This window comes from Hemiscyllium ocellatum, chromosome 38 (assembly GCF_020745735.1).
Source record: "Hemiscyllium ocellatum isolate sHemOce1 chromosome 38, sHemOce1.pat.X.cur, whole genome shotgun sequence".
Taxonomy (NCBI): Eukaryota; Metazoa; Chordata; class Chondrichthyes; order Orectolobiformes; family Hemiscylliidae; genus Hemiscyllium; species Hemiscyllium ocellatum.
The window spans coordinates 17,311,226-17,323,762 of NC_083438.1; the positions used below are offsets into that span (position 1 = coordinate 17,311,226).

Here is a 12,537-nt window from a genome sequence, read left to right on the forward strand (position 1 = left end):
TACGTGGGATGCGGATTTAAGGTTATCATGAGATCAGCAATGATCTTATTGAATGGTGGAGCAGGAGCTGAATAGCCTATTGCTGCTCCTAATTCGTATATTCAGAGAGGGAAGGGTAGAGACAGGGAGGTTGTTGGGGCAGAATGAAAGGTGGGATATATTATAGAGAGAGAGAGAGAGGGCTAAAGAGGGGGAAGGGTCGATAAAGAGAGAGAGAGGCTGGAAGTGAAGGTGATCTTGACCACATTGACACCTTCCTGGGTAATCGCTCCACCCCGAGTCCTGAAGCATCGATTGCTATCTGTTTTTGTTCTGAATTTCATCAGCCACCCATACTTCTGCACCTGGAGAATTTTAAAGATTCTCAGTGACTGAGTCACCGGGCACAGCAGCAGACCCTTTGACCCAACTCATCCACATCCATCAGGTTTCCCAAACTAAACCAATCCCACTTGCCTGCATTTGGCACTGATCCCTGTCAACCTTTGCTCTTCATGTACTTATCCTAATGTCTTTAGAATCTTGTAACTGTACCTGCATCTACCACTTCCTCCTCTGGCAGTTCATTCCAAACACGAACCACCTTCTGTGTGAAAAACTTGCCCCTCAGGTCCCTTTCCCGAGAACGTTTGACGGATTTGAAATTTTATGTGTCTTCAAACCTTCGTTATAGCTCAGAACTTGATTATTCCAATGCTGTCTCAGGCTGCTCCCTCTTGTTCTACCCTCTATAAACCCGAGGTCATCTGAAAAGTGACTGAACTCATCATGTATCTCAGTCCCCCATCATCCCCTTGCTCACTGAGTCACATTGGCACCAGCCAAGCAACTCAAGGCATTGGTTTCCATCCCTGGCCTGATCATTGCCCCTGTCCGTCTCTGTACATTCCTCCAGCCCCAAGATCTCTGAGATCACTGTTGTTGGAGAAATCTGCCCGATAGGTTAGAGATCACAAAGCACAGCTCGACATGAAACTGACAAACCGTTTATTACAAGCAATATCGCTGGGAGAGAAACTGACTAGGCTGACACAGAACTGACAGTCTGTACAGGTAGATCAGACTTTCTCTTCCCCGAGCTGAGGATGAGACCAGTTTTTATTATAATGATACACAATAAAGCTGATTAAGAAATGGGGAACGTACAATGTATCTGCAAATGGAGTAATCTAGTTGCAAGGGTGCTAATTGGCAAACCATTATCGGATGAATGTTCTATTCCTTCACACAGTGTAACATCCTGACAGTATCGATGGCTCCATTCCTCTTCATAGGTAGGTGTTAATGTCGCCTCTGAAGTGGTGAGGTTCTTTCATTGTCCTATTCCTGGAGCATACCCTTGCTGGTGCCTCTCTGTCTGACGTGCTCTTTGTGTGGCTTTGGGTTGTGAAGCTGCCCTCGGGGCTTTGAGGTACCTGTGGTTTGAAAACACAGCGCAGATACCACACCGGGGAGACCAAGCATCGGGGAACTCTGTGTTAACTTGTAAAGTGCTCATGCTGTTTTGTTTCACCTGCCCAGCAGCAGTCTTTCTGCATCAGCCATTCTCACTGACCCTGCAGTGCTGTGCCTCCCCATGATGAGTGGCTGCTGTTACCTGATCTGGACAAGCTTGAGCCTCGATTACAGACTGCTCCTAGTCTGTGAGTAAACCCCACACTCTTGCATGCTGTGCAGACTCCTCTGCATTGAATTCTCTTTCAATCATTCCCTGTGTGTCTGTGCAGCTTCCACACTTGCCACAGTCCTGGCTTATATTCCTCACGGACTTTCTCTGATTTGCCTTACTTACACTTCCTTTTCAACTAAACTTTCAATATCGTTCCTCATGCAAGTTTCCCAAAGCTTGTCATCCTTCTCTGTCTTATCTCCAGGCACATGCTGGGCCTAAACTCTGATCACCTGGCCTTTAAAAGACTCCCACATCAGATGTGGATTTACTCCCCCCCAGCCAGCTGCCGCCCTAACCTCATTTCTCCAGTTCCTACCAAATATTGTTGTCATTAGCCTGCCCCCAATTTAGCACTTTCATCTGGGGACAAAAGTTAGTCTTATACTTAACGCTAACTATTTTAAAAGTTAACAAAGTTATGATCACTGTTCCCCGTATGCTCCACCACTGAAACTTCAATCATCTGGCCAGGTTCATCCCTCAATACAGGAGAGAGGGAAAGTTCAAAGTAAATGTACAAGGCATGTGTTTTATATCGAGGGCAGCAGATGTCTGGAATGTGCTGCCAGGGAGTGGTAGGCGCAGATACAATAGCAGTGTTTAAAAATCATTTAGACAGACACATGAACAGGCAGCGAATAGAGAGATAAGGACCACGTCCAGGCAGATGGGATTAGTTTCGAATGGCATCATGGAGCTTGAGCCTCTCTTAATTAAAACCAGACACCCAGGAAAGCACACCTCGTAATCTGTTAAAAGTGTGAGGGAGTGAAAGAGAACTCCTAATTCCCATGATTTATTTTCCTAACTCCAGAGCAAACACCAAACAAAACCATTAACAAACCGAAATCTCATTCCCCTAACTGAACACAATCCTATTACCATGCTGTTCCAGTAACACACTTATTATCTTAACTTCATCTCAAATCCACAGTCTCTGTCTTCTCTGCTGCCTTCGATGTTCTATCTGCTGATCTCCCTGGTTCATCGTCTTTCTTCCACTGTGAGTATGTTTTACAAGAAAAAGGTATCTTTTCATATAGAGTGCTTTCTAATTTCTTTGAGAGTAAGATTTTAGATGGACAGTTAGCTCTCTGAGTGTATAGCAAGTGCTCTGCTGTTCTGTGGCAGTTGCTCTGACTAATTTTCATTTATGCCCCCAACATCGTTCCCTGTCATTGGTCTGATATTGTCAAAACAATAAATTCAAACTTGATTGGGGTTAATTTAAGCTAGTTGGTTAAATTCAAATTGTTGTCAAAACAGCAACCAAAACTCAGGTATCCATTTCATGGCCAATTGTTACATGTATCTATTTTGGAACATGTTGTCCCCCAGCCTTTACATTTGGGCAGCTGAGCCTGCACTTCAAGTTTACTTCAATATTCAGAAAACACACTCTATTTTAAAGTGAACATACACACTTTTAGCCTAATAACAGTTGGCACAGGAAGGATATAGGGTCTGTTCCTGGGTTTTATTTAATTCACTCATGAGATGTGGCTGTCACTGGCCAGGCCAGCATTTGCTAATTAGTGTGAAGATTTGGGTCTGGGGTCATGTTTGGGCCAAACCAGGTAAGAATGGCAGTTTTGTTCCCTAAAATAATCTGACAACCAAGAATGGTTTAAATGAGTTCTAATTCCAGATATTTATGGATTTCACATTTTTGGAATCCACCGAGTGCCATGGCAGGATTTGAACCCAGGTCCCCAGGCTCTCTGGATTAATAATACCACTAGGCCAACATCTGCCTACTATTTACATTATCTTGGTGCAGGCTCATGAAAAGGATCAGATTTTAGCAATTTTGTATTTCCATAATTGTGCTCTGAATTGAGAAAATAACTATGTGCTGACTGGTTGAACAGCAAGTAACTTGACCCTCATTGTGAGTACTGTTGGCACAGCTATGGGTTATAGCACTGCTTGCAGATAAACTGGAGTCAAGGGCCTGTGTATTGATGAAGATACACCTAGAAGTGACTAGTTTGCAAGCTGGTGAATCAGTGAGAACCATGTGATCGGCAAATGGAGTTTAATGTGGAAAAGTGTGAGGTGTTCACTTTGGAAGGAATAACAGGAATGCAGAGTACTGGGCCAATGGTAAGATTCTTGGCAGTATAGAAGAGCAGAGAGATCTCGGTCTCCATGTACATAGATCCCTGAAAGTTGCTACCCAGGTTGATAGGGTTGTTAAGAAGGCATGCAGTGCGTTAGCATTTATTGGTAGAGGTATTGAGTTTCGGAGCCACATGCTGCAGCTGTAAATAACTCTAGTGCGGTTGCATTTGGAGTATTGTGTACTGTTCTGGTCACTGCATTATAGAAAGGATGTGGAAGCTTTGGAAAGGGTTCAGAGGCGATTTACGAGGATGTTGCCTGGAATGGCGAGAAGGTCTTGTGAGGAAATGCTGAGGGACTTGAGGGAAGAAAGTTGAGAAGTGACTTAATTGAGACACACAAAATAATCAGAGGGTTAGATAGGGTGGACAGTGAGAGCCTTTTTCCTCAGATGGTGATGGTTAGCATGAGGGGACATAGCTTTAAATTGAGGGGTGATAAATATAGGACAGATGTCAGAGGTAGTTTCTTTACTCAGAGAGTAGTAGGGGCATGGAACGCACTGCCTGCAACAGTAGTAGACTCACTAACTTTAAGGGCATTTAAATGGTGATTGGATGAAAATCGAACTGTGTAGGTTAGATAGACTTCAGATCAGTTTCACAGGTTGGTGCAACATCGAGAGCCGAAGGGCCTGTACTACACTGTAATGTTCTCTGTTCTGTTGGTCCCCAGGTAGAACCAGCCAGAAGCGCGCTGCCCGTCTCTGCAGTAAGCCACTTTAAACCTGAAGAAAGCCAGGTTTTCTATCTTTCGCTCAGCAGTTGCTGTAACTTTTAATTGATAAGTCGGGCACTTTGCCATCAGTGAAACAGCCACCCTGTGCCTCATACAAACCAGAGGCATTATCAAGATTCTGAATAAAACCTGAATCGTAGAATCCCTGCAGTGTGAAAGCAGGCCATTCGGCCCATCAAGTTCACAGCGACCCTCTGAAGAGCAACCCACCCATATCCCTGAAACTGTGCACTTCCCCATGGCTGACCCATTTAGCATGCACATCCCTGGACGCTATGAGCTGTTTAGCATGGCCAATCCACCCAAACCTGCACATCTTTGGATTGTGGGAGGAAACCGGAGCAAACCCACTCAGACCCAGGGAGAATGTGCAAACTCCACACAGATAGTCGCCCAAGATGGGAATCGAACCCGGGTCCCTGGCGCTGTGAGGCAACAGTGCTAACCACTGAGCCACCGTATGTCCCAAACCAGAATCACTTCAGCAACCTTTGTGGAAGTGCTGAACTGCTTTTCCTTTCCAGGCAGAGGTGTGCCACCCTGGCATAGTGCCCCTCACGGTTTGGGGCGCAGGGTCTCTGGCATTCCAGCTTTTCATAATCCGTGTTCTTTTCCTGTCTCTGTGTCTGTGTGAGAGATGGAGGGGGGGGAGTTATAAGAGAATTAGAGTTTTAATTTATGATGTTACATGCCCCCAGATTTAAAAATCACACCACATTCGGTTATAGTCCAATAGGTTTATTTGGAAGCACTAGCTTTCAGAGCGCTGCTCCACCTGATGAAAGAGCAGAGCTCCAAAAGCTAGTGCTTCCAAATAAACCTGTTGGACTATAACCTGGTGTGATGTGATTTTTAACTTTGTCAAGACTAGAGTGGTGCTGCAAAAGCACAGCAGGTCAGGCAGCATCCGAGGAGCAGGAAAAGTGACGTTTCAGGCAAAAGCCTTTCATCAGGAATGAGGCTGGGAGCCTCCGGGGTGGAGAGATAAATGGGAGGGAGGTGGGGCTGGTGGGAAGGTAGCTAAGAGTACAAAAGGTGGATGGGGGTGGAGATGAAGGTCAGAGGGGAGGGTGGAGTGGATAGGTGGAAAGGAAGATTGGCAGGTAGGATGGATCATGGGGATGGTGCTGAGCTGGAAGGTTGGAACTGAGGTAAGGTGGGGGGGGAGGGGAAATGAGGAAACTGGTGAAGTCCACATTGATGCCCTGGGGTTGAAGTGTTCTGAGGCAGAAGATGAGGCGCTCTTCCTCCAGGTGTTGGGTGGTGAGGGAGCGGCGGTGAAGGAGGCCCAGGACCTCCATGTTCTTGGCTGAGTGGGAGGGGGAGTTGAAATGTTGGGCCACGGGGCGGTGTGGTTGATTGGTGCGGGTGTCCCGGAGATGTTCCCTAAAGCGCTCTGCCAGGAGGTGCCTAGTCTCCCCAATGTAGAGGAGACCGCATCGGGAGCAACGGATACAATAAATGATATTAGTGGATGTGCAGGTAAAACTTTGATGGATGTGGAAGGCTCCTTTGGGGCCTTGGATGGAGGTGAGGGAGCAGGTGTGGGTGTAGGTTTTGCAATTTCTGTGGTGGCGGGGGGGGGGGGGTTGCCAGGATGGGAGGGTGGGTCGTGGGGGGGGCGTTGACCTGACCAGGTAGTCACGGAGGGAATGATCTTTGCAGAAAGCAGATGGGAGTGGGGAGGGGATGTCCCTGGTGATGGGGTCCGTTTGTCGGTGACAGAAATGTTGACGGGTGATGCCGTTTATGTGGAGGTTGGTGGAGTGGAAGGTGAGGACCAGGGGAGTTCTGTCCTTGTTAGGGTTGGAGGGGTGGGGTTTGAGGGCAGAGGTGCGGGAAATGGATGAGATGCGTTGGAGAGCATCTTCAAACACGTGGGAAGGGAAATTACGGTCTTTGAAGAAAGAGGCCACCTGGTGTGTTCTGTCGTGGAACTGGTCCTCCTGGGAGCAGATACGGTGGAAGCGGAGGAATTGGGAATACGGGATGGCATTTTTGCAGGAGGTAGGTTGGGAAGAGATGTAATCCAGGTAGCAGTGGGAGTCGGTGGGTTTGTAAAAAATGTCAGTGTTAAGTTGGTCGTCATTAATGGAGATGGAGAGGTCCAGGAAGGGGAGGGAGGTGTCAGAGATGGTCCAGGTAAATTTTAGGTTGGGATGGAACGTATTGGTGAAGTTGCTGAATTGCTCAACCTCCTCGCGGGAGCATGAGGTGGCACCAATGCAGTCATCAATGTAGCGGAGGAAGAGGTGGGGAGTGGTGCCGGTGTAACTACGGAAGATAGACTGTGCCACGTAGCCAACAAAGAGACCAGGCATAGCTGCGGCCCTGAAGTTTGTCCATCCCAGTCTGACACCAGCACCTCCAAATCATAGCCATCAGCTGTATCATTGTTTAGGTATAAGTCAGAGTTTAATTACTTTGTAAGGAATGTCGATTCATATCGAGTGAGGCCACGTGCTCCCTCCTCTCCGCCAGCCTGCTTGAGAAGACAGGAGATAGTGGACATGTTTTAAAATCTTTAATCTTTGTGACATCTGTGGGAATAGATTCCCAATGAGGAGTGACGTCCAAACTGAAAACAGAGGAAGGAAGTTGGAGAGTTTGATGGAAGGGTCAGTGCAGAGAGGGTCAAATGGTGGCACAGTGGTTAGCACTGCTGCCTCACAGCGCCAGAGACCTGGGTTCAATTCCCGCCTCAGGCGGTGTAGAGTTTGCACGTTCTCCCCGTGTCTGCGTGGGTTTCCTCCGGGTGCTCCGGTTTCCTCCCACAGTCCAAAGATGTGCAGGTCAGGTGAATGACCATGCTAAATTGTCCCATTGTGTTAGGTAAGGGGTAAATGTAGGGGTATGGGTGGGTTGCGGGTCAGGGTGGACTTGTTGGGCCGAAGGGCCTGTTTAGACACGAAGTAATCTAAAAAAAAGGTGTGAGTTATCAACGGCAGTTTTCGTCTTTTCAGGTCATGGGATCGGGCTGACAATGAGCCACCATCACACAGCAGACAGGAGCACCATCCTGAAGTACTTTGAGTCGGCGCTGAGGGGATCACGCCGAGAGGAGGGCAGCCTCCCCTCGGCTGTCACGAACACGCGTCCTGCGCTGGGACAGACCTGCAACGCGGCCGTCAAAGTGAAGCGCAGGAAGACGCGGCGAGAGCTGAACCGCGCCAAGTTTGGCCGGGACCTTGGCGAGAAGCCGTCTCGACGCAAATCCTGGGCTCAGGGAGCGGGCAAAGCCAGCGGGTGTCACTGCCAGCGGGCCAGGGCTGAGCCGGGCGCTGCTGCTGCCAAACCCTCCGCCCGTTCCAGCTGGGTGATCACCCAGAACCGCCTCACCCAGCGGCACCTGGGCATCTTCAACAAGGAGGTCAAGTCTGTCGCCGCCGAGAGGCTCCCCCTGAGCGACGGGCAAGGCGATGCCAGAGAGCCCGCGCCCCAAACTGCCAAGGACGCCTTGCTGGGCAGCACACCTCTGCCAGGGAAGGAGGTCACCCCGCTGCCGGCCCCCGTGGAGGAACCGAGGTCCCCGACGCCAGAGCCAGCGAGGAAGGGGTGCCAACCGACAGTCACACACCGACCCCCCGCACCCGTCGACGAGGTGGCACAGAAGCTCCTCCGGGCCCTGGGCACCCAGCGGGCGTTCCCAGGTCAGACCCTGGTGCGGCAGACGCAGCAGCAGCTGCTGGAGCTCCTGGTCAAGAGGCATGGACGCTGGGCAGCGAGGCTGCTGGAGGGCAACTCTTCTGCCACCAACGCCACAGAGATACCAGGTAAGAGCGGCCCCTCACATATCAGTGTGACCCCCCCCCCATATCGCCCCCTTCAGAGCTGATGGCACCGTCACACAGACAGACAAAGGGAGGTAAATGCCAAGGCATAGCCTCCCATGTGGCTGCTATTCCGAGCAGAGGTCCTGCAGTGCGGAAACTGGGCGTTCGGCCCATTGAGTCTGCACCGACCATCCGAAGAGCCGCCTGAGGCCCAGTCCCTCCTTTCCGCAGCAATCTATTTTCCCAATCAGATTGTCAGGGTCCGCTGTCTGCAGTGGGCTGGCTCTCCTCACTGGGCAGACCAGGCGCAGCCCGGGGTGACGGATTCACAAAGCAGCCCCACTCAGGCCATGACATGAGCCTGACCTTGCAGCCACCCAGCGTTGCAAAGTCCTGCCTGGTGTGACTGTCCGCGGCTCACCGTACTGTAACAGTGAAGCAAGCTGCCGAACCCAACTCCCCCTTTCCTCTCGGGCCCCCTCCAGCCACAGGACTCTACATGGCGTTTTAACAATTTCAGCGTGTGCTGAATTCCTCCCCCTCTGCCCCCACCATGTTGCCTGTCTAGTTTTGCTTTGATTTATCCTGCTGTTAACACCCACACTGTGTCCCTTCGCTATAACCATCACCAGCCCCCTTCCCTTTCGTTCTGGGATCGTATTACTGTCGAAACCCCTGATGTTCTCTCTCTTTCTGCGAACTGACTGAACCCACTATGTCTTCTCAGGGCTCCATTCAGGCACTGACCCACCTAAAGGGCACCTCATTGCCGGTAATACCTCACCTTCGGGGGACCAGCCAACCCAGAAGACCTCCATGATCCGCAAGGAGCGGGATTGTGAATTTCCTGTGCACTCAACGCCACTGATGGTAACGGGACCTTTTGGAGGGAGGTGTCTGGGATGGGTGCTGGGTCCCCTTTTGTCTGTTATTTACATAAACGATTTAGATGAGAATAAAGGAAAACGATAAGTAAGTTTGCAGACGGCACCAAAATTGGTGGCAGAGTGGACAGTGAAGAAGGTCACCTCAGATTACAACGAGATCTTGACCAATTGGGTCAATGGGCAGAGGAGTGGCAGATGGAGTTTAATTTGGATCAATGCGAGGTATTGCGTTTTGGTACATCAAACAAAGATAGGAGTTAAAAGTAGGGCCCTGGATAGTGTCGAACAGTACAGGCCCTTCTGACCATATTCCCAAACCAAACTTGTCCCACATGCCTGTGCTCGGCGTCCAAACCCGTTCTCTCCATATCCTTATCCCAATGTCATTTAAACATTGCAACTGTACCTCGGGGTTTGAAGTTTGTGTCACATCGTAGACAGGGTAGTGGAGAAGTGTTCAGCACACTCGCCCTCATTACTCAGAGCTTTGAGCATAGGGGGTTGGGAACATCATGTTGAGGTTGTACAGGACGTTGGTGAGGCCTCGTCTGGAATACTGTGTTCAGTACTGTTACAGGAAGGATATGATGAAGCTGGAAAGGGTTCAGAAGAGATTTACGAAGATGTTGCCGGGTCAGGAGAGTGTGCGTTATAAGGAGAGGCTGGATAGGCTGTGACTCCCTTCACTGGAGCACCAGAGGCCGCGGTTTAGAAAATCCTCAGGTGAATTGATAAGGTGAATGGTTGGTGTCTTTTCACTAAGGGTGGGGCACTTCAAGATTGGGGGCACGTTTTTAAGGTGAGAGGAGAAAGACACTTTTTTTACACAGAGAGTAGTTTGTGTGTGAAATGAACTACGAGAGGAGGTGGTGGATGTAGGTACAGTTGCAATGTTTAAATGACACTGGGATGAGGACTGGAGAGAAAGGGCTTGGAGGCCAAGCACAGGCAAGTGGGACTAGTTTAGTTTGGGACTATGGTCAGAAGGGCCTGTTTCTGTGTTGTCTGACTGTGTGACAGCCTCGCTGTGTGATCTTACCCAATATCCTACTGATGGTTACAGTCTGTCGAGAGCAAAGAAAAGCGAGAAAGAGGTATGTGTGTCTGTGCTTTGTCTGTGTGTATGTGTGACTGCGTGTCTGTCTGTCTGTGTGTGTGAGTGAGAGACTGCATGTCTGTCTCTCTATCTGTGTCTGTGTGTGACTGCGTGTCTGTCTGAGTCTGTGTGTGTGTCTGTGTGTCTGTGTCTGTGTGTGTGCCTGCATGTCTGTGTCTGTGTGTGACTGCGTGTCTGTCTGAGTCTGTGTGTGTGACTGCATGTCTGTGACTGTGTGTGTGACTGCGTGTCTCCGTCTGTGACTGCGTGTCTGTGTCTGTGTGTGTCTGTGTGTCTGTGTCTGTGTGTGTGCCTGCATGTCTGTGTCTGTGTGTGACTGCGTGTCTATCTGTGTGTCTGTGTGTATGTGTGACTGCGTGTCTGTCTGTCTGTGTCTGTGTGTGTGAGACTGCATGTCTGTCTCTCTATCTGTGTCTGTGTGTGACTGCGTGTCTGTCTGTGTCTGTGTGTGTGACTGCATGTCTGTGTGTCTGTGACTGTGTGTGTGACTGCGTGTCTGTGTCTGTGTGTGTGTCTGTGTGTGTGTCTGCGTGTCTGTGTGTGTGTCTGTGTGTGTCTGCGTGTTGTGTGTGTGACTGTGTGTCTGTGTCTGTGTGTGTGCCTGCATGTCTGTGTCTGTGTGTGACTGCGTATCTATCTGTGTGTCTGTGTGTGTGTGACTGCGTGTCTGTCTGTGTCTGTGTTTATGTGTGTGTCTGCGTCTGTGTCTGTGTGTGTGACTGCGTGTCTGTCTGTGTGTCTGTGTCTGTGTGTGTGAGACTGTGTATCTGTGTGTGTGTATGTGTCTGTGTCTGTGTGTGTGTGACTGCTTGTCTGTCTGTGTCTGTGTGTGTGAGACTGTGTGTCTGTGTGTGACTGTGTGTCTGTGTGTGTGTGTGTGTGTGTGTGTGTGTGTATGGTAGTGTGATGTGTTGAGGTGTAGTTTTTCCCCAGCTCTCCTTATAAGGCAGGTTGTGAATGTGAGCAGCCAGCATCATCCTTTATTCCAGCTACTGTCTCTTCCTGAGTGTGTCTGCCTCTCGCTGACACCTTCCCTTTGGTTTGGTCCCCAGGTGAATGGCGTTTGGTACAGACAGCAGCAGAGCGACGGTTTCTCAGGGTGTGTCCATGCCACAGCCTCTCCAGTCCCTTGTCTCCAGCAGGAAGTGACTGATGGAGCCACTCTGATCACTGCCTCTCAGGCCAGTCACCATCACCTGAGGCCTAGGAGTCAGGTCCAGGAGAGGCCTACATCACAGCACTGTGCCAGGCCTCAGCAAATGTGCTTGTGGGCAAACGCTGGGCCCTTGCAGACAGCCCGAGTGGGTGGTGCCATTTTTCTGAGCCCTGTCCTCTCCCCGAGCCGGTCAGAGAGCGCCTGGGATCTGCTGACCAGAGCCGTGAGCGGGACGGAGAGGAACTGTGGCCTGTCTCCGCTGCCACCCGCCGCCACCATGCCCGAAGGTCAGCTCTTCGCTCTGGGGAAGGACAGTGGCTTCCGGGGGAGAGGCTGGGAGGCCCGGGATGGAACAGGCCGCAGCCACTTTCCCAGACGGTTACGGGGCCCTACCACTGGCGATCCCGAGGGGCACAGGATCAGGGGTCTGCCCTTAGGAGACATTGGCAACTTGTACTGCCCACAGGTGTTGGAGGGGGCCACTGAGTCAGCCACCGGTACCAGGGGGCACCAGTCCATCTGTGGCAGTGCCAGTCTGGACCCCTGGCTATGGCCAGCTCAGGCCCAAGCAGGGGCTTTGCCACTTCCCCTGGCCTTTTATTACCCACCGTCAGGGGCCTTGGAGTGGGCTGACTCTCCAGTGCCAGGCTGGGGCAGAGCCCCTCAGACACGCCCCTGGGAGCCCGCAAGCCCTGAGCCCTGGGTCTACCCCAGGATGAAGCTGTACTGACCACTGACTGGGCAGGGGGCACTGCCCCCTCTGACCACTGCCTGGGGGGAGAGGTGGGTGCACTAACCCCTGCCTAGGGTGGGTGGGGGGGAGAGGTGGCACTGACCACCTACCAGAGAGGGGGCACTGGCCCACACTGCCCGGGGGTTGGGGGGGGCTGGTGGAGAGGGCATTGATGGCTGCCTGGGGGAGGGGGGCATTGATGGCTGCCTGGGGGAGGAGGGCATTGAGGGCTGTCGGAGGGAGAGGGCAGGGGGGCGGAGAGGGAACACTGATGGCTGCCCGGGGGAGGGGCACTGATGGCTCCCTGGGGGTAGTGGGTTGGTTATTGCCACCCCGA

At 51.1% G+C, this 12,537-nt stretch overlaps 1 protein-coding gene across 1 annotated transcript; it reads left to right on the forward strand.

The window, feature by feature from the left end:
- Positions 1-1,251: 1,251 nt before the first annotated feature.
- Positions 1,252-12,258, forward strand: LOC132833947 (uncharacterized). Its single transcript, XM_060852634.1, has 6 exons — positions 1,252-1,274; positions 1,522-1,643; positions 2,607-2,675; positions 7,498-8,307; positions 9,035-9,177; positions 11,364-12,258. The coding sequence occupies exons 2-6, from the start codon at positions 1,577-1,579 to the stop codon at positions 12,195-12,197; spliced, it is 1,923 nt and encodes a 640-aa protein (XP_060708617.1). The 5' UTR covers positions 1,252-1,274; positions 1,522-1,576; the 3' UTR covers positions 12,198-12,258.
- The last annotated feature ends 279 nt before the right edge of the window (positions 12,259-12,537 follow it).